This window comes from Cladophialophora psammophila (genome assembly GCF_000585535.1).
Source record: "Cladophialophora psammophila CBS 110553 chromosome Unknown aczJe-supercont1.24, whole genome shotgun sequence".
In the NCBI taxonomy this organism is placed as follows: domain Eukaryota; kingdom Fungi; phylum Ascomycota; class Eurotiomycetes; order Chaetothyriales; family Herpotrichiellaceae; genus Cladophialophora; species Cladophialophora psammophila.
Window position 1 is genome coordinate 315,251 of NW_006912945.1, and position 21,060 is coordinate 336,310.

General features: G+C 52.6%; 7 protein-coding genes across 7 annotated transcripts; 5 read left to right on the forward strand and 2 right to left on the reverse strand.

Moving 5' to 3' along the window:
• Positions 1-936: 936 nt before the first annotated feature.
• A1O5_11239 (uncharacterized protein) lies at positions 937-7,507 on the reverse strand (the record flags this gene model as incomplete). The annotated part of the gene is made up of 6 exons (XM_007751811.1): positions 937-1,038; positions 1,120-2,928; positions 2,986-3,231; positions 3,464-6,987; positions 7,247-7,339; positions 7,405-7,507. The coding sequence occupies 6 exons, from the start codon at positions 7,505-7,507 to the stop codon at positions 937-939; spliced, it is 5,877 nt and encodes a 1,958-aa protein (XP_007750001.1).
• A 755-nt stretch (positions 7,508-8,262) lies between these two features.
• A1O5_11240 (uncharacterized protein) lies at positions 8,263-9,182 on the forward strand (the record flags this gene model as incomplete). Its single annotated transcript, XM_007751812.1, has 2 exons — positions 8,263-8,398; positions 8,503-9,182. 2 exons carry the CDS (start codon positions 8,263-8,265, stop codon positions 9,180-9,182), a joined length of 816 nt encoding a protein of 271 aa, XP_007750002.1.
• Positions 9,183-10,471: 1,289 nt separating this feature from the next.
• A1O5_11241 (acetyl-coenzyme A synthetase) lies at positions 10,472-12,682 on the forward strand (the record flags this gene model as incomplete). The annotated part of the gene is made up of 4 exons (XM_007751813.1): positions 10,472-10,516; positions 10,596-10,624; positions 10,688-12,161; positions 12,215-12,682. 4 exons carry the CDS (start codon positions 10,472-10,474, stop codon positions 12,680-12,682), a joined length of 2,016 nt encoding a protein of 671 aa, XP_007750003.1.
• A 1,029-nt stretch (positions 12,683-13,711) lies between these two features.
• On the reverse strand, positions 13,712-14,499 carry A1O5_11242 (uncharacterized protein; the record flags this gene model as incomplete). The annotated part of the gene is made up of 2 exons (XM_007751814.1): positions 13,712-14,167; positions 14,224-14,499. The coding sequence occupies 2 exons, from the start codon at positions 14,497-14,499 to the stop codon at positions 13,712-13,714; spliced, it is 732 nt and encodes a 243-aa protein (XP_007750004.1).
• A 344-nt stretch (positions 14,500-14,843) lies between these two features.
• On the forward strand, positions 14,844-16,669 carry A1O5_11243 (uncharacterized protein; the record flags this gene model as incomplete). Its single annotated transcript, XM_007751815.1, has 2 exons — positions 14,844-15,178; positions 15,229-16,669. The coding sequence occupies 2 exons, from the start codon at positions 14,844-14,846 to the stop codon at positions 16,667-16,669; spliced, it is 1,776 nt and encodes a 591-aa protein (XP_007750005.1).
• A 1,346-nt stretch (positions 16,670-18,015) lies between these two features.
• Positions 18,016-18,894, forward strand: A1O5_11244 (uncharacterized protein; the record flags this gene model as incomplete). Its single annotated transcript, XM_007751816.1, has 1 exon — positions 18,016-18,894. The coding sequence occupies one exon, from the start codon at positions 18,016-18,018 to the stop codon at positions 18,892-18,894; it is 879 nt and encodes a 292-aa protein (XP_007750006.1).
• A 352-nt stretch (positions 18,895-19,246) lies between these two features.
• Positions 19,247-20,530, forward strand: A1O5_11245 (N-acetylglucosamine-6-phosphate deacetylase; the record flags this gene model as incomplete). The annotated part of the gene is made up of 2 exons (XM_007751817.1): positions 19,247-19,594; positions 19,682-20,530. 2 exons carry the CDS (start codon positions 19,247-19,249, stop codon positions 20,528-20,530), a joined length of 1,197 nt encoding a protein of 398 aa, XP_007750007.1.
• Positions 20,531-21,060: the final 530 nt, after the last annotated feature.

A 21,060-nucleotide genomic window follows, 5' to 3' on the forward strand; every position in this document is an offset into this window, starting at 1 on the left:
TACGAGGTGCTCAATGGATTGACACCTACATGTCACCACTGACCAGCTTGGAGGGAGGGAATGGGGCCGCAATATACAAAGGCTGGAACTTTTCCCCCACGCCTGGTCTATCCAGTAGGTAGGTGTTCGTTTGTGTTGGCCCCTACTCCCTGGCTAGCAAAGCGAGTGTGAGCTGCGCCAAATTTGGCCAGATCTCGCGCAGCTCGTGGTACGATCTTTACCCTGTACAATTACTTAGTACGAGTTGCCTAACCTTATGACCTACCTCGCTACGGTTCGCTGCCGCGGTCGTTCTTTTCCAAGTAATCAATTAATATTGAGACATCTTGACCTACAGAACTTGTATGCAGACTCCTGGATCGCCAGCCTTGGTCCACGTCCAAATATTTCTGAAGGTGTAGTCGACTTTTGCTTCCCAGATGTGATAAGTGGTACCTCGTACCTCGTACATGGTGGCTAAAACTCCTGCAAATAGCGGGGGCAGATGGTCTTAGCTAGCGCCTTGGCTTTACTTGGCGCTTTTCTAGGCCTCGCCAACGCCTCGATCCAGCAAAGCCTCGTGCTTCGGGCACAGCCTTGCCTTGGACTGAACGCTCCGTCCATCGTTCATTTGCATGTCAGCAGATGGAGGTGGAAAATGCCATCTGACTCTCTCAACCGGGCGTCGAATTCGTCGAATCATCACGGCGACACTCCTTTGTCACCAATACGAGGTAAGCATATCAAATCGCCCTGGTTAATTGATCTCTGCCTGATAGTCTTTACTGCTCTCTCCAATGCTCTGCGTTGACAAGAGTGAATCAGTACACTTTCTAACCTCCCAAATTTTTGCCCCTTCCCGTCCTTTTTGTCTTGTCCAAGCCTCCCTCGACCCTCCACGCACAAGGATTGCCCAATTCGAAGTGGTAGCAAATAAATCCAGGCACCCGAGCAGGATCAACGTGCCATAGCCATCACACCTCGATAATATTCTACACCCAAGGTTCGAGCATGAATGAGCCTCGCGTCGGCGTTGAGAGGGAGGTCGAGGATATGTTTCTACCCGCCAAAATCATTGTCAGCAAATCCGTGCAGATGCTATGGGTGAACAACTAGGGAAGACAAAATGCGTCAACATACCTTTTCACTGACACCATCTTCACTCTCCAATTCCAAACCCCTCGCAACCATTCTCCCCATCTCGCACAACGCTACTCTTTCTTCAAGCTTCTCGCGATCCTTGTTCAGATCCGAGAAGCCCGATCCCGAAGCCGACGACATAACTTGAGATCGTGCGTTCAACTCCGTCAGCGAACCTTGAAGCCGCAAAAGCAGCCCCTTCTTCGCTCTGCGCTTTGTGTCCGCGCTACCATCGGCCGAACCGCGTCGTGTTGGTGTAGATAGATCCATCAGCATCATCAACTCCACAAAATCGGCATACAATTGTCCACCGGTCCTCCACTGGGCCACTAATCCTTCGTCTCCACTGCTTGCCATTGCCGCGTTAACTTTCTGCTCTGCCTCATTCCCAAACCATCCCAATACTTCTCTCAGAGTCTCCCAGTCCTCGTCGATAACCAATCGCGGGGCCACGCGTCGGAGGAAGCAGTCATGAGCGCTGCAAAAGTCTCCTGCAGCGAGGAGATAGTTCAGCTCCGCGAGATGGTTATTGCACGAGCGCGCGTGGAGAGCTTTGGACTGGTGGATCCATGGTGCGGGAATACGGAGAGAGGTTGTGAAGGCTGTCCAGAGTGAAGAGTCTTGGGTGGCGGCGGCGCCGTCGGTACGTGGCGGAGACGGCAATGTTGCGGCATGGCGATTGAGGAGATAGCGAATCTGATCTGCCCGCTGTGCGGGATCGGAGAGGTGCAGGAGTGCATAGACCGCGCCCACAGTGTCTCTACGTGCTGAGTACTCGAACGCAAGAGACAGCGCGAGGTCGTCAGATCGGTTCTGATTGATTGAGATTCCTGGTATCGTGGCGACAATGGCGTGATGGAGACGAAACGTCGCATGGGAGTTCCAGGGTTGGGACAGCGCCGAGAGAGCTTGAGGGAGCACAGGTTTATCAATCTGGCTGGCAACAGAAGCAGTGGCCCTGCTACCTGCCTTTCCCTTGTTAGTTCCACTGTTGCCTGCGAAGATCTTCAATACCACCCATAGGGGATCTTCATATTCGTTCTCCCCACGAAAAGGAGTAGCCGATTCGAGCTTTGAGTTCAACTTCTCCTGGAAATCCGCGACCACTTCATGAATCTCGTCGTTCTTGTGCTTCCCATACCAAAAGCACAATGCAAAAGCCTGGATCCAATCCAACCCGAATTTTTCCGAGATGGCGAACGTCGACGCGCGATCTTCAACAGCCACATTCTGCCTTCCATGTACGATATTCGTGTTTCCTGAGAGTATCTCATACAATGCACGAATCTCCTCGCTCATTTCGGAAATGACCCTCTGACCGCGCCATGCGGAGATCTGATCCGCGATGTCCTCCTGAAAGGCTGGGTCTGCCTGTCCAATTTGCGCCACCAGCAATGCCAGGTTGAAATCCTTCTCTTGCATTAGTGAGTCGCATGCAGCATGGATGCTGTTCGCCGTGAGTTGCATGATGGCTGCGGTGACGCCGTTGAGTTTTGATGCCTCCTTAATGCGGTCACCGTATCGGCGCCACACAAGCTCCGAGAGGTACTTTGAAAGGCGGTCTCTTCGAACTCGCAACTGGAATTCCTGTTGTTGTTGGCGGTTTAGACCTAGGGTGAACTCGTCCTCGTAGTCATCGAAAAGGACATGAAGAAGTTCGTAGATGTCGAGTTCCTCGGCAGCGATACGATGCTGCACGAGGTGATCTCTAATTTGAGAAAAGGTAACCGCGTCGTGTTTGACCGAGGGAACATTCTCGGCGAGCAGCACCTGAACGTTCGTCAATATAGACTTGACGTACATAGCGACCTGAAGAACATGGTTAGCGACTCTGACGACTCTTTAGCAACCCTGACCTTCCCGTACGTTTTCAATGGGGACTGGCTGGAGCGAAGATATAACAACATTCCTGCCCGCAGTTCCGCTATGCGCCAGGACCTCCGTTGTCCAATCACTCTCATGAGGTGCGTCGACCGACTTGTAGACAAGCTGATTTATTGACGTAAAATGAGGCTTGAAACTTGCGTGCCAGAGCTTATCGTTTTCACCCAGTTGGGCTGATTCGTCTCGTATTTGATCTTCGAACGTCTTTGCGCGCTTTGCATATGGGAACTAGAACAAGAAATGTTTCAGCAAATGTGTTTCCCATTAAACTACCTACATATATATGCTATCGGTGACCGTGACCTGTGCCCTGAACCCTGGACATTGTGCGACAATCTGGAATATCACGTCCTTCCTTCCATTTCATGAAAGTCCGACTAATCACGGCCACAAGGTTCAGAAGGACAGGAGGTCGAAAAAATAATGAAGAGGGAGGAGGGCAGGGAGAGGGAATTCAAACCTCAAAATCTGGTCCAGCCTCCGGCTTCCCCTCCTTTCCTTTCAATTGTGCCATTCTTTCCTCGTGTCTGCTGAAAAGCGAATTCATTATGTCGATGCTCGTTCGAAATTCAGTCTTGTTGACGGGCTTGGTGAAGTCAAGACTCGGCCCTATTGGTTCGCATGTGCGGTCAAGAAGGATTTTGCTCTGTGCTTGTCGGAGAGCATCGCGGTTCTGTTTGCGTGGGCTGATAGTGCGTTGGAGCTGTTCCGCCCAGTCGCCGTCAATGTTAATGACGGCTTTTCTGGGCGTGCCCATAGTGCTGTGCTTGAGGATTGGCTTGTTAGGGCTAGCAGTGGGTGGAGGATACGAGCCCACCATGCTCACTTCATTATCATCTTCATCGTCGTAGTCTTCTTCCATTTCAGAACCCGCGGCATGTTCTTCAACAGTCTGAGCCGCGGGAACATCATTTTGGTAGTCGATGATGGATTGTCGACCGTAGCCGCCGGGCAGGGTCTTTTGTTTGAAGGCAAATGTATCATCGTCACCGTCCACGTCGTAATCATCAGGTGCTTCGCTGTCAACATCCATTCCCGAGTTGTCTGTAGATAGGGAGCTGTTCAGTGAGTCCGGTGGGGCTGACAGCAGACTCTGGCCCATTTCATCGTTGTCGTAGTCCAATCCGTAGCGGGTGTAGTGAGGTACTCGGAACGTCCATACACCTGTGGTCACTTCGTAATTCACAAATTCAGTTCCATGCATCTTCTTGAGGCGATTGACATGCTTGTCGAAGATTGGTCCACTTGTGGCGGAAGAGGGCTGACCACGGGATCTCGGCCAGGAGTTTTCGATAGAAATCGTCGATGGTACGTTCAAGCCTTTGCCGACTGGTGGCTTAGAACTGGCATCAGGATAAACAGTGACTGACCGCAGACGGATTTCCACAATCTTCTCGTAGAGATCGTCCAAAGGGAGACTCGTAAGATCCACCGGACCGTTGAACACAACCTTACCACATCCCTTTCGACCAACCTCAAAACCAACAAATCGGGACAGCTTCTCACGAGGCATCTTGCTTAGTTCGGCACGAGTGGGTTTCATCCAGTAGTCCCCCGGCTGAGGATCTGGCTTGGCTTGGACAGTCGTCTTCCTGGAGGTAACGTCATCGGACTCGCGATCTTCGGGAACAACGGCAAGTTCATTACCGCGAACTGGTTCGGCCTCAGATCTGGGTGTGCCATTCACAGCAGGGCCAGCAGGTGCGCCATCAACCTCATCTCGGTCATTCTCAGTCCTCACTAAAGCTCCGGATTCGCCATTCAAAACCCCGTTTGAACCGCCAGCGGTGTCCTTGTCAAAACTCACCCGCTTCTTCAATTTGTTCGTCGGTTCGCTGGCTGAAGACGATTCGCCATTTGCGACAACGGAAACCTCGTTGTTCCCATTGACTGAACGATCAAGAGTGTTTGTCGGGAATGCGGGGAGGGAAGGTCGGCTGAATAGATCGTTTCTGATGCTTCGATCAATGGTCAGTCGGCGCATATTGCCACTTGACCATCTGGGATTGGTGGAAGCGAATGCGTTGGGGCTAAGCACGCCCTCGCCATCTCCTGTAAACTGGGACCTCAAATTGCTGGCAGATGCACTCTTGCCAAACGAGCGACCAAAGCTGCCGCCATTGAAACTCCGACTGCCGTACATACTGCTGCTCAAGCCACTCCCACCAGGTGTGCTGGCTGCACTGTTAGGTGTGCCATAAGTCGAATATGAGAATCCAAAACCAGAACGTCGGGGCGGCGTCATGTAACGAGACTGGTTGAGTCTGAGGCTTGGTGGTGGCTTTGATTGGCTCTCCTTCAGTTTCTGGGTGGCGGACAATGGAGTGAAAAGTGGCTTCGAATTGTCCGGTGTTGGCACTGGCAGTCCAGTCCAGATAGAGGTCTGACCATAAGGATTCGGATCGTTCAGGGACGAAAGCTTGAAGTCAGGTTGCTGCTGGTTCTGTTGGTTGTTCTGTGAAGTACCGAATATGCTTCCAAAGCCGCTGGTTGAGCCGCCGAAGCCTCCTTGCTGATTGTTGGTGGTGTTGAAGAGGGAACCTGTTGCAGGTTTGCTGGCAGTGTTTCCGAACGAAAACCCTGAACCCGTATTTGTATTCGTGTTTCCGAACAGGCCTCCTGACTGCTGTTGGTTGTTGGTATTCCCGAAAAGGCCTCCGCCGGTGTTGATGTTAGTGTTTCCAAATGTGCTTCCGCCAAATATACCGACGGGCTTCTGCTGGTTGCCGGCATTGTTTCCGAAGAGAGAAGTACCTGAGGTGCTGTTATTGGTACCGAACAATCCACCACTGGTACCGGTATTGGGGTTGGTAGTGTTGCCGAAAAGGCCGCCGCTGGTGGGTGTGTTGTTGGTATTGCCAAACAAGCCACCTGATGGTTGATTCTGATTTGCCGATGCCCCAAAGCCAGTATTGCCAAAAAGCGAAGGCTTTTGCTGCTGATTGGCGTTGTTCCCGAACAATCCTCCAGATTGTTGCTGATTACCACCGAATGCGCTTGTGTTCGAAGTATTGGTGTTGTTGCCAAACAATCCATTACCTGTGTTCGTGTTGGTAGTATTGGTGTTGCCAAACGAGAACGATGACGGGGTGCCGGATGTGTTACCGAATAAACTGGGCTTACTCTGGTTTTGGTTTTGACCGAAGAGACCGCCGCCCGAGCCAAAGCCCGTGGTTCCACTGCCAAATGCATTTGTCGCGGTGTTAGAGGTCCCAAATAGACCAGTAGAGGGAGCAGCAGAGGACTGCGTGCCAAACAACCCTCCCCCAGCGGGCTTGTTTCCGAATAGACCACCACCACCAAAACCAGATGTGGCAGTGTTAGCGCCGAAGCCCGACGATGATGATGTGGTCGTAGATCCGAATGGGTTAGGGGTGGAGCTGGTAGTACTGCCAAAGCCAGTATTGCTTGATCCAAAGCCTCCAAAAGTGTTCGAACCAAATCCACCAGCCTGGCCAGTGGTGTTGCCATATTTTCGACCCGCGTTGTAATCTGCTAGACGCAACTCTTCAAACGAATATTTTTGGTAGGGTGGCATAAAGTTGATGCTCTGGTAGTTGCTTGATAAGCCCGCGGCTTCTTTTTCGAGTGTGGGCGCATATGGTGTTGAAGCTGTGCCTTCAGACGGAGCGACGGGTTGGTTGCCCAGAGCCGTTCCGCTGCCAGCAGCGCCGAAAGGACTTGAAGTAGTAGATCCAAACCCGCCAGTGGTTCCTGCACCACCTTGGCCAAACAAGGGGGTTGAGTTGGTGCTGGAACCGAAGGTAGGCTTCGACGCGCTGCCAAAGCTGAACCCTGTGCCGCCCGTGTTGCTGCCGAATGCATTGTTGGTACTTCCAAAACCACCTCCTGAACCAAATCCAGCGTTGGTATTTGAGCTACCGAATATTCCACCTCCTGTGTTTGTGGTTGTCGAGCCAAAGGGATTTGAGGCAGGCTTGTTGCCAAAGAGGGAGCCGGACGTGTTGGTATTGCCACCGAAGCCTAGAAAACTGCCTGTTAGTCTATTTGTCTCCATCGGAGATAAAGAAGCCGTATCATCGACATGAGCGAAGCGGGTTGGAGATTGTCGCCGCTTGGACGCCTGCTGCGAATTCGCCCACCGAGACATCGTTGATGCAACAAGTGAACAAGATCGTGGTAGCAGGAGAAAAAAAGGCCAAGATACAAATAAAGCGACAGCACGGAGGTGCGGCAGTGCAAAAAGCGAGGTCTTGCTGCCTGTGACTGATGATTCACACACCTCCAGTGTTAGATCCGAATGTGCTGCTTCCAAATGGATTCGCAGTCGCAGTGCTGGAACCAAAGCCAGTAGTGCTCGTGTTTGTACCGAACCCTGAGTCGAGAGGCAAAATATCAGACCTCCTACTTGCCACACAGTCGACATGACATCTTACTTACCTGTACCTGTGTTAGTATTGCTGCCGAAACCACCAAACCCGGTGCTGCTCTGATTATTGTTGTTCGACCCGAACGAGAATGCGCCGCCGCTGCTAAAAGACATGTTGGCGGGTATCGAAGCGCGTCTTTGCGCAATGTTTGGAAGCGAAAGATAAGAATAAGGGAGTCAAGAAAGAGCGGAAGAAATCAAACTGGCGATATAAAAGTGGTCTAGGAAATTCGTGACGCGCCCGAGGAGACGAGGACTTCGAGTCGGCCTGGCCAGGATCCCAGGCAGAAGAGCTCTCTGCACAGAATTTATCGACTTAGACCTCGACAACTCGGCGCCTGAATATGGTCGAGGTGCGTTTCGACCAAGTAGAAGGACAAGAAGAGGATCAACGCGCCTCAAAGGAGGTGGATGGAGATGATTTGGCCTCCGCTATAATGGGCGGCGGCCGATCCCTAGATTTAGGCTGCCAAGTCGCGATCACATGACCGCGATGCCACTCCCAAGCAGGCGGCCAATCACCCAGTACGTCATTGGTGCTGTTTTCTCGAAAGTATCGTGGTCTTCTTTGGAATGGCAAGGTCGTCAAAAAGCTGAATTTGAGGCCTGAGGAGCAGCTACATCCACTGCTCTCGTTCCGTACGCTCCTCTCTATTGCCTGCCTCCCAACTTAACCGTTTATGTGTCACAATTTCATGGATCTACCAGAACCTAGACTGAACCTGATCACTACGAAACGCAATCGGACACAATCACTTAACTTCCCTGACTGCTCTTAGGACGAGGGACCACTTTATCTGCCTGTTACTACCGCGGGAAGAGGCTGCGCAGTCACGCTCAAGAAGTAAATCACTGCAGACAACGTGGAGATGGCGGAGATGGAAGAGACGCCAGCGCAGCGACAAGCTCGCATTCGCCAAAAGAAGCGTGAAGCGAAGATTACGGCGTCAGCAACGGAGAGACTCGACAAGATTACAAGGTTGAGTGGAAGGACTCCAGAGAGCAGTGAGTTCCACTCCCGATAGAGATCTCAGATATCAGAAGGCGAGACGCGACGCTCAACAACAGGACATTGCCAGGACAAGCAGGTTAACAGTTGCCATTTACAGTGCGAAATGAATCTCCAGTGCCAACACCACCCCCGAGATCTCCGGAACAGATCGCTCCACCGGCCGCAGGATCTGGTGCCTCGCCCACTCCAGAACAGCTTAGAGCGCAAGAGGAATATCTAAAGGCAATGTTGAGACAGCCGCTGTCACAAGAGGGACAAAGCCAAGCACAGCAGGAAGACATCATGTTGAAGTTTCTCCAGACAATGGTAGGGGGAATGGACGGTTCAACAGATTCCAACATACCTGGTGGTATGGGTGCCGGCCCCGGATTATCTCCCGACGACATCTCAAAAGCAACAGGCCTTCCTCCCTTTCTGACCGATATGATAATGGGAGGCCAGAAGGCGCCACCTCGACCAGCCGAGATACAAGCGACACGCTTCTGGAAAGTCGTGCATGTTGTTTTCGCCATGATGGCCGGCTTATACTTGGTGTTCATCATCCACAAATCCAGTCAGACCTATGGTGAGAATCTGCCGGCACCAGCAACCTTCCAGAACCCGTTTATTGTGTTCATGACCGGAGAATTATTGGTCCAGGGCGCGAGAGCGGCATCCCAGGGCCAGTCGGGCAAAAGCGGGATAAGGCTGTGGATCCAAATGGGCAAGGAATTCATCGGGGACGGCGCGATTATGGTGTTCATGCTGGGATTAGCGTCCTGGATGAAAGGAAGCTGAACGTGGAAGTACTCCGTATAACAGTACAAACTACAGTTGTTGTGGCAATGTTGCTATTGTCAGATGAGATGCTTTTCAAAGCTTTGCGCCAGGTCCCCGAACTCGCGCCTTCCAGTTTGTTCTGGCGGCTGGGCGAGACAGTCGGGCGGAGGCATCACACCACAAGCTTGGCTCGATCAAATGTGACATTGCGGCATCTAGATCGCGAATGGACCGTAAAAGGGATGTCCGTGGCATGGATTTAATTCTACTGCGGCTACCCAGAGGATTTCTCTCGGCTGGGCGCAGACTTTCGGAGGGTGCACGCTGCCGTTGGCCTTAGCCGGGGGGCGTCCAGTTGTTCGGGGCGCCATTGGAGCACCGATTATTCCCTACATCCACGGTCAGAGGGTCAAGACGGTCAGATGTCATTCTCCAAGGGCGATGATGCAAGGCCGAGACAACTCGATGGAACGCGAGACACTGTTTATGAGGGACCCCGCGGGGTATGGGCTTGGGTCCCTTGGTATGGCAATGCGATGAAAAGCATCCCCTCGACCCTGGAAAACTCGGTGAATTCAAAGATGCACGAGAGAGGAAACAGACTGGGAGGATCGCGATCCCCTAGCCATTGTCCAAGACCCAAGACTGTACAACCTGGGCGTCGTGACTCGCTCCGTAATATCAGCATCGCCATCCGCAACGGATAAAAGGAAAATGGAGGGGCAAGGGGTAAGGGGTATGTACTCCGGATTGGCGCGGGCATCGAGGAACAGCCAATGCCGGCCGGGAAACCCAATCGAAACAGCGCCAGCCTTCCCCATCCGCGCGAGGATTCGCGAGGATTTGCATCTGATTTCGTCAGACGGCATCTGAGAAGCTGGGTTTGCGGGAGACCTTGGGATTTTTGGGCAGCTCGTCTGCTTGAAACACTGCTTGGGGTGGCCGTTCGCCGCTGCGGGGGAGGGTGGGCGGGAGCGACAGCTGCGGTGGTCTTCCATGTCGCTCATCCGTGTCAGTACAGTACGTCTGTTCTGCTCGTCTGCTGTGTTGAATTCAAATCGTCATTTCTTCTTGTTGAGTCCCTACCTCCCTGCACTATCCTATATTAGACCTCCTGATCTCCCCGCCCTCGATGCGGGTCCTGCTTCCCTAGTTCCAACGTTGCGCACTTGAGGACACACAGACGATATAAACACCCACCCACTCCCCTCTTCACGTCTGTCCGAGCTCGACTTCTTCTGTCACGCTTGCTGTCCCCTCCTCTCCCATCGCCTAGAAACGTCGCCGAGCAGTCCACAGAGACCAATATGTCTGAAGGTGACGTCCAGCCTCCCAAGAAGGGCCCTGTCGTGGTGAGTAGTTTTGTCTTGTTCCTTTCCTCCGGCCTTGAGTTGGGTTGGTCTGTTTCTGGGGCTGACCACGAGCACACAGGCTGAAGCCCACGAGGTCGACACCTTCCAGTAAGCTTCGGAATGCCGGATATCAAACCCCCAGCACGGCTGGCCGTACTGACCCAGTTGCAGTGTTCCCAAGCCCTTTTTCACGAAAGGCCCCGGCCAAGCTCACATTAAGGACCTCGACGAATACTATGCCATGTACAAGGAGTCCATCGAGCAGCCGGATAAGTTCTGGGGAAAGATGGCCCGAGAGCTTCTGGACTGGGACAAAGACTTCAAGACCGTCCGCTCTGGCTCTTTTACCAATGGCGACGCCGCCTGGTTCTTAGAAGGCCGTCTCAACGCCAGCTATAACTGCATTGATCGCCATGCCATTAAAAACCCCGACAAGCCTGCCGTGATTTACGAGGCAGATGAGCCAGGCGAGGGCCGCGTACTCACCTACGGCGAGCTCCTCCGCGAAGTGTCACGAGTTGCCTATACCCTGAAGCAGATGGGTGTCAGGAAAGGCGACACTGTTGCGCTCTACCTCCCCATGATTCCCGAAGCGGTCATTTCCTTCCTCGCCGTCACCCGTATTGGTGCCGTGCACTCGGTTGTGTTCGCCGGCTTCTCGTCCGGCTCACTGGCGGACCGGATCATTGACGCCAACTCCAGAGTCATCATCACCACCGACGAAGGAAAACGTGGCGGCAAACTGATTGGCACCAAGAAGATTGTGGATGAAGCCCTCAAGAAGTGCCCAGGTGTCACTCACGTGCTCGTCTACCAGAGAACAGGGGCGGATGTACCCTGGACAAAAGGCCGAGACTACTGGTGGCATGAAGAGACCGCGAAGTACCCCGCCTATATTCCCCCAGAGTCCATGGCCTCTGAGGATCCGCTGTTCCTGCTATACACATCGGGCTCCACCGGCAAGCCCAAGGGTGTCATGCACTCGACCGCAGGGTATCTGATTGGCGCTGCAGCGACCGGCAAGTACGTTTTCGATATCCACGACGATGACGTCTTCTTCTGCGGTGGCGATGTCGGCTGGATTACCGGCCATACCTATGTCGTATACGCACCCCTCCTCCTCGGTGTCGCGACAGTCGTTTTTGAGGGCACACCAGCTTACCCCAACTTCTCCCGCTACTGGGACGTCATCGACAAGCACAGCGTGACACAGTTCTATGTCGCCCCGACTGCCCTCCGCCTGTTGAAGAGAGCTGGTGATGAGCATATCCACCATCAACTGCACAAGTTGCGAGTTTTGGGCTCGGTCGGTGAGCCCATCGCAGCCGAGGTCTGGAAGTGGTATTTCGAAGCTGTCGGCAAGGAAGAGGCTCACATTGTTGATACCTATTGGCAAACCGAGACTGGCTCTCATGTGATTACACCGCTGGCCGGTGTGACGCCTACCAAACCCGGCAGTGCTTCACTGCCTTTCTTCGGTATTGAACCCGCCATCATTGATCCGGTCTCCGGTAAGGAAATCGAGGGCAATGATGTTGAAGGCGTTCTGGCATTCAAGCAACCGTGGCCGAGTATGGCGCGAACTGTTTGGGGTGCACACCAGAGATATATGGACACCTACTTGAACGTGTACAAAGGTTACTACGTAAGTCTCCTCGTGGCAGGACCAAGGGAACAATTGACTGACGCTGACAATAGTTCACTGGTGACGGCGCTGGACGTGACCATGAAGGTTATTACTGGATCCGGGGCCGTGTCGACGACGTTGTCAATGTCTCCGGACATCGCTTGTCCACCGCAGAAATTGAGGCTGCCTTGATCGAGCATGAAGGTGTTGCAGAAGCTGCCGTGGTCGGTATCAACGACGAACTTACTGGCCAAGCCGTCAACGCATTTGTGTCACTCAAGGATGGCGTTGATAGCGGTGAACAGACACGCAAAGACCTCATCCTTCAAGTGCGGAAGTCTATTGGTCCATTTGCAGCGCCAAAGGCCATATTCGTTGTTGACGATCTCCCCAAGACCCGTTCCGGCAAGATCATGAGAAGGATTTTGAGAAAGATCTTGAGCGGCGAGGAAGACAGCCTTGGAGACACCACGACACTCAGCGACCCAAGTGTGGTTGACAGAATCATTGATACAGTCAAGACGTCGAAGAAGAAGTGAGGGAGAGATAGATAGGGCGGTGCAGAAATAAATGTGACAGATATACCCTCGGGAACTTGAATTTCTTCGTTGGATCTCAGCTTTGGGGAGGTGGGCCAGCGGAGAGTATATAGCCAAATTTTTTTTGCAACAATCGAGATCCAGAAAAATGATGTTTTTCACAATAATACAGGGCTTCAATGTGCTTGCATTGTGAATTCATATCACAGCAGACCTGCGCAGAGCACTGAGTGATTGTGTCCTAGCTACTTAGAACCCCTATTCTTCAAATCCCTGATCCTTGTTTACTACAAAGGCTAGTAGATTTACGCACCTCATCTCCGTGTCTCCAACTTCCAACTGCGTTTCGGCAACAGCCAGTTCCCTCTCCGAATTGTGCGAGACCCTCAGTCACTCAGGCCAGATTACCGCGCACCCACGCATCCCATGGGATCCCAAACATGTCATTCCCCAGTCGCGCAACGGAATCGATCCTGCAGGATGTGTCTGCATCGTGCTCTGAGGTTGTGATCCACGGCCTCTGTCCTGACCAGGATGACCTGCCCAAGCTCATCTGTGGCCCCTTCGTATATCCGCATGAGAAGGTGAACTGCCAAGGGATTGTCATTGCAGATGCGCCAGCGCCCGGCACAGATCCTCTCTGAGAGCTGGAAGTCATTTGTCGAAGCTTCGAGAGTCGGACGAGTTGGTCCGCGGAAGACTTAGTATGATGGGCAGGTGGTTGGATATATGGCGAGCCTGAAGACTCAATACCAGACTGCGAAGATTGTATCTTGGCAAGATAGGTTGAATCTCATGTCGGTGGCGACAGGCACAGAGCAGAAGCGTTTTCACCCAACTTCTGGGTACATATTCTGATGGCCTCATGAATGTTCTGTGTCAAGTCCGAGACATAAAACCAATAGCTTGATTAGATTTACGACAGCTGGAATGTCTCCAATGATCCCGAGGTAGACGCCGCCAATTCCAACCAAGTCGTTCTCTTCATGGAATATCATCATTTCGTCAAACACAGTCAGTCGGAAACGCTCATTGCAGACAAATGGCATAAAAGGCCTCTTTTGCAACGCTCCCTGTCCCGTCATAATCAAACTCTTCCACCATGGCTTGTATTTCTTCATCCTCGAGACCAGTCTCACCTAGTTCCCGAGCGACTCTGCGAATATCGTCGACTTCAATGTATCCTCTCTGATCTGGATCGAACAACTGCAGGGCCCGTTCGACTTCTTCCGTGGGATCGCGTTCGAATATCTTTTGCGCTGCTATCCGCTGGAACGCGTTTTGTGGTAGGAGGAGCTGACTAGAGTGATATGTCTGTTGTCCTTTGACAGGAGGCCCTCTCTTAAATTGTGGCTTTGGTACGCCTTGCGATTGCATTATCTGCGCGACTTCAGGTTTCGGCACCGAGAACCCTAGGGACCTCATTGCCACGCGGACTTCGTGATAGTCCAGGTGCCGATCCCGATCGAGATCGAACAAGGAGAACTGCTCGTCGACAAGTTAGCATCAGACAGCGGACATTTAAGAAACACGGTGCGTACGGCTTCATTGATTTCATCTCTTTGCTCCTCGCTCAATTCGCCGAGCGCATTCGATTCCTTCTCCATGCTCTGCCTCCCGGCCAGCACGCCATGCTGCGGTTGTGGCGCTGCAGTCTGTGCAAGTTGATATTGTTGCTCGGGACGTCGCCCAAATGTCGACTGGGAGTACTGTTGCGAGGGTAGCGTGATGCCAGGCTTTTGCGTCGTGCGATCGGGCAGCTTACTCGAGGACGCGTAAAGATTTCGACCTGGGAAAGTCGGATTTCCTTGCGACATTGACCCTGCTCGAAGTGAGGGCAGATGCGCCTTCCGTCACCTGGACTCCCTTTGACGCGACATGAAAGATGTACTTGTTATGTAGAGTGAAATAGTTGAGGAAGGGGAAAGTCAATTGTGTACCGAAGGGGATGAAGGGGACGCGACCGACTTATTGGACGCGACTGGGAATTCCCTCCGCACGGGTCACGGTCACGGTGGCCGCTCTCGCCGCCAACCACTGACGACTGCACTCGAACCTCTCCCTCCTCTCTCCCTCCACATCCACCCGCGTCGGTTAAATGAGGCCATAACTGTGGTCTCTTGCAAGCATTGGTTTAGGCCACCATGGTCTTGACAATAATATGCACAGAGCTTGTAGCTTGCAGAGAGTCATCATTCATTTTGACTACGACTGTTTCTACGCCTCTGTCGTCGAAAATGAGAATCCGGCGCTCAAATCAGTGCCTCTGGCCATCCAACAAAAGCAGATTGTGGTGACTTGTAACTATGAGGCACGACGACGAGGTCTACGGAAACTACAGCTTATCACCGAAGCCAGAAAGGTGTGTCCAGAGGCGGTGATTGTCCTAGGTGAGGACTTGACTCGTTTTCGTGATGCTTCAAAGGATCTGTACAATTTCCTCCAGCAGTCTATCTGGAGCGGGAGAGCAGAACGACTTGGCTTTGACGAAGTCTGGTACGCCACCCGTCGCCAAAATTGTGTGCAGTCAGCTGACATCGCTGTAGGCTCGACTGCACGGATATGATAGACTACAACATCGGTTTGCTCAATCTTAACGATCTTTCCCATTCCTTCTTCTGCATGAATAAGGACGATCCTACCATAGGCTTCGCATATGACGCATCCAACGTGTATGGCCCTACTTATCCGTCGAGTCCCTGCCCAACTACGGTGCTGTCGGAGCAAGATGAAGAGTTGCGACTTCGCTTTGTGCTTGGGAGTCATCTGGCAAGGCATCTCCGACACGAGTTGGAGTCTCAGAAGGGCTATACATCCACTGTCGGAATCGCTATGAACAAGCTGTTGGCGAAGTTGGCTGGGAATGTGAATAAACCGAAAAATCAAACAACAATCTTGCCACCCCGTGAGCCGCTAGGCGATCCTGAGAGGACTGTTATCCGATTCCTTGATGACCATGACATAGGAAAGATCCCTGGCATTGGATTCAAGCTGGCTCAGAAGATCCGTGCGCATGTGCTGGGTCGAGAGGCGGCTTTCTCTGAAGGTCCGACGTACGCAGGCACGAAAGAATTGGTGACCGTTTTCGATGTTCGTTCCTATCCAGGCATGGGTCCTAAGCGGCTCGATGAAATTCTAGCGGGCCCAGGCTCGTTCAAAGGCATTGGTGGAAAGATATGGGACCTGCTTAATGGAATGGACGACGCGGAGGTCGCGAAAGTGAGGCGTGTCCCCTCACAAATAAGCCAGGAGGATTCGTATATGAAGTATCTACATACATTTGAAGAAGTCAAGAAACAGCTCCACATCTTGGGCGAGAGATTGATTCGGCGCATGCACATGGATCTTTTAGAGGACGACGACGATGGTGGGGGAATAGGTGATTGCGAGACCTTGCGCCGTCGATGGATAGCACATCCACGAACTTTGCGGCTGTCCACAAGACCTCGTCCGCTGTCTGGCCCGGATGGAGGACGGGCGAGGGCATCTCAGCGCATCTCTCGCTCGGCACCCATGCCGAACTTCGTCTTCAATCTGAACGAGACGCCTTCTACACTCGCCCTTCGTCTAGCCGATGAAGCCCTCGTTCCGATGTTTCGAAAACTGCATCATGAACAGGCCAGCTGGAATCTCAGCTTGATCAATGTTGCTGCCACGAACATGGCAGAAACAGCAGCTGAAACGAAAGAAAGCAAAGGGCGAGACATTGGAAGGATGTTTCGGCGACAGGACGAAATTCTCAAGGATTTCAGAGTGACTGCCCCCTCAGAGGAAGTGAACGACACTCGGTCGGCGATTCCGGATCGTTCAGCTGCTCAGTCGCTCGACGCCATGATGGCAGAATCAACTAGTGACATTCCGGTAGAGGATGACTGGGACTCTGAAGATGGCAAGAGCCAGCAACTGGAGCGGTGCGAGATCTGTGAAAATGCCATTCCCGCATTCGCATTGGCTGCGCATCGGAGGTATCACGATTTAAGCAATTAGACGCAAGTTCCACCAGGTTCCAGATGAGAACAGAACTTGATGAATTATGATGAGAGAATGGCTGTCCAAGGATGCGTGGATGCAGGTGGCTCAGCCGTATCTACATACTGGTACTGGGTACTCAAAGGCGACACCGAAATGCTGCCCAATTCCGCCACCCATAACCCCGGAGCTGGAGCCACAATTTTCCGGCCAGATTGCTTGGGTGCGGCGGGCTGGGCCGCTTGGCAGCTCACTCACATCAGAAGGACAACTTGCACCACGCTGACTGGAGTCGTCTATTTTCAACCAACTCCTTCTCTCGCCTATTTCTGAATCCCGATCCCCCATCCATCCCCTTGATTGTTACCCCAATAGCATCACTCAGCCCGTCCATTTTGGCCTCACTGGCCTCTTCCCCATCCCCGCTACTTCGGGCAGCTCGATGCTGAAAATAGAGTCCAGCGGTTGCGGATATGCGATCGAGGCCACGTTTTGCCTGATCTCCTCTAGCATCATCCTAGCATTGTTCCTGAATCCTGCTGATCCTGCTCCTTGGCCAAGACGAAGTGCCCCGACTCTGCAAGCTAATGCGCGCACCCAGGACCACCAGCCCTATCCTTCCCCAGCTCTTCCGCCGGCCCAACAATCAAGCCTTACCTTTTTTTCCATTCCCTCCAAGACACACCTAACCGCCGACACCTAGTCACCGGGCCTGGACAGGACAGCAGGTCCGCACGATGCCTGAAAGAGCAGGAAAAGGTCCCAAATACTCTAGGATTTGCCAGCATGGGGTTTCCGTAGCTGGGCAATGACGGCAAATATGGGAACATCTTGTTTCGTGGGCTGCGTGCCCGGATGACGCGGTGGGTACTTACCACCTTATGTCCCTTTAAACGCCTCCAGCATATCAGCTGCCTATGCCCGGCGACCTGAGTCAATTTTCTTTAAACAGTGCTGCCTATATTGTCTTCATACGTGTCGTGATGCTTATGTGAGGCTCAGAGGCGCCTTGATTACGCCTTCTCTTTTAAACAGGGCGACTCAGTGCCCAAGATACTAATAGGAAGGCTCTGATGATCTCAAATCGTGCTCACCCCTTTACGTGCTTATGCACCTCCCGCGACCATCCCGCAATCTCAACTAAAAGCCCTCTCGCTAGATTCTCCTACCCACCTAGCCGACCCTAAGAACCACGGGCATACACGAGAAGTTGGGTGGGAGAAAGGAAAAAAGAGTTTCTCGATTTGATGAGTGGGCCTTCAGCAGTGTCAGAGGCCTCTGCCGAAAGCAAAATGCTTGCCATATCTATGGCATCGCCTATGCCACATCTTTTATCTCGCCTCGACCCGATTCATCCATTATCGATGTTACCGACAGAAAATGCCCGGCATGTCAACCCTCCCTCGCCGGCGAAGAAACCGAAGCTGTCGCTAAGGACTTCTGATCTCGCTCCTACATTTCAGGGCTCGACCGGTCGTCAGAATGGTATTAATATGGGCGCCACCGCAACCCCAACGACGCTAAACACATTCAGCAATACATTCGATCTTGCATTCAGACCATCACCAGTAACTACTCTTCCATCACCGGTATCGCATTCGCAACCGAGAGGAAGCGCACACCCGACTTCCCCAGTTGTGAGGTTATCAGAGCACCCTTACGCCCTGAATTTGCCCTTTGGAGTCCATTCAATATTGAAGAACAGTCCGCTTCCTCGGGATATTCGCCGCCCTTCCGCCAGCGCAAGCCCCCGAGTAGCTGGTCGGCGAGTATTTTTCCCAGCACCTAAGAAGGTTGCTTTCCGCGCAGAATTGGAGGAAGAGATTGTCACGAAGAATTACATTACGCGCCACGCAGACTTGAGTTCATCCGATGAGGAATCTACTCCTTCTGAGAATGACGACCAAAGTGGAACCTCCAATGAAGAGGGAGAAGATGGCGGTGGCAATGGCCGGGAAATCCGCGTGGATGAAGTCTCGCCGCGTAAGAAAAGAAAGCGGAGGTCTACGGCAGTCTCCCCTTCGTCCTCGTCTGAACTAGACCAAGCCAGCTCAGAAAAATCCCAGAGCACATCAGCAGCGAGGTCGAAGCGGAAGCGAAGGAGATGGGAATGGACTCTAGAGCTATCGACACCGAGCCAAGCTAGTTCGGAGATACAGTCTGAAGACATCAAAGGAGACCGAAGAGCTCTAACGGAAGAGCCGGGGAGATGTCCAGAGGCAGATATAACTCTGGATAGGTAGAGTGCTGAGCAGAATGAGGAAGGTAATCAGGCTGATGATTGTTCAAATCGCTGAAGAGTCGCTCCTCAAAAGATCTGTATTTATGAAATGATCATCAAAGTAGTCTGAAAGAACGAGAGAAAAACACTTATGTATATGTCGAGACGATTAGAGAGAGACGGGATACGATGAACCCACCAGCTCGTTTTAGCGCCTTGCAGAAACGTTTGCGCGGCTTTTGAGACACTTCAAACGATTTCTCTGCAGGAAATCTGGAAATTCGCAACACCTTTCCCGCCTCACTTCTTTTCGAGTTTCATAGGCCTTGTTGATTCGATCAGTCTATCTCCCACTTCTAATCGCGCTGCCCACGATGGATAGATCGCTGAAATGTTTCACCAATTGCCTGCTTTGTACCTCCGGCGAACTGGTGGCTCAAGATCTTTACTTCAGCACTGAGCAGGGCACCATCACGCCCAACTACTACTATCGGCAGGAAGGCGTTGAGCGAATAGACCTAGATGGTAAAATTGTTGCACCAGGGTTTTTGGACTTGCAGACAAACGGCATGAAGGGTGTCCATTTTACGCAATTGGCCCTAGGCAATGCTCCAGGGGACGATGAGCGGAGGTTGGAAGAAGTCAGTAAGATGGAAGTCTGTCACGGGGTGACAGGTTGGTGGGCGACTGTTCCTACGGTGGACAAGGACCGGTGGAAACAGGTAGGCTGATGATGTTTCTTCTAACCTGTGCATTCCCTGGAGGACTCGCCCGTCTATTTTCACCGATATGCTGAAGTCTTCTTCTAGATAGTGCCAGTTTTGAAACCACGAACGTTTGTCTCCGGGGCCGACTTGCTGGGAGCACACGTCGAGGGGCCGTATCTCAATGCCTCGAAGAAAGGTGCCCATAGTGCCGCCTACCTCCAAGAGCCGGCGAAAATATCCCCGCAGGTCTTATATGGCGACGACAATCTCATAGACGCAATCAAGCTGATCACGCTGGCACCGGAGCTGCCCGGCTCGACCGCGCTGGTGGACCAGCTGCAAGAAGAATATCCTCATATTGTCATCTCACTTGGACATTCGGCGGCCACATACGAGGAGGGTCTCGCGGTTTTGCAACTGGGTGCCCGAGCATTGACGCATGTCTTTAACGCAATGTTGCCTCTGCACCATCGCAATCCTGGACTCGCTGGGCTGATGGGGACTGGGAAGTGTTATTACTCGATCATCCCGGACGGCATACACCTGCACCCCTCACTCGTAACTCTTTGCATGCGGACCGACCCAAGGAAATGTATCTTCATCACGGACAGCGTCGAACTCGCTGGCTTACCGGATGGCGTACACGGTGGGCATGGCCAGATTGCACAACGGCAACTTAAGCAAGGCAACAAAGCCACCATTGAAGGCACAGATACGTTGATTGGTGGTTGCTGTACGCTGGACGAGTGCATACGGAATGCGGTGGCATTTACCGGGTGCAATCTTGCTGAAGCCGTGCAATGTGCCACGGAAAACATTGCGGATATGATGAGCGAGAGCAAGAGAGGAAGGCTCGAACCTGGTCGACGCGCCGACTTCGCCATTCTGGACCATGAGGGGGTTGTTCTGGAGACGTGGATCGGGGGAAGCAAAGTATGGGCAAGGATGTGATGGGAATGTTGAACAATCGTAGGTGTCAACAATGACAGGGATTTGGAAGAGAGTAGCGGAATGACGAGCAGATGGTTTGGTAACACCGTTCGTATGTACTACGCAGATCGAGGTACAAAGACACAGAGTTAGAACAGTGTCAACGGAGCTTGCGCCTTCAGCCTCAAATCGGCTGCTCTTCCACTTCGCCATTAGCGGGCTGCCGCTGGTTAGCTTTCTGCAAGTTCCAGGATTTCTGGGTGTTAGCTGACGATGGCGTTGGCCCTCTAGATCTTGATCGCCAGCTAAGCGGCGAGCTTTCGCCTAATTAAGCCCTGCCGATACCCGGCGAGCCCACACCAGCCCCGGGCAAGCCCAGTATTGACTCGTTGTTGGTCATTTCAGGCTCGAGGCAAGCCACACACGCCTTTGTTACCCGCATCCAGCACGGCGAGGGGCGAGATGGGTGGCAGCTTGGTGTTGTGGGTGGTGGGTCTGGTAGTGCCGTTACGTCACTACTGATTGGGATAGACATCATTCTCTTCAAAATT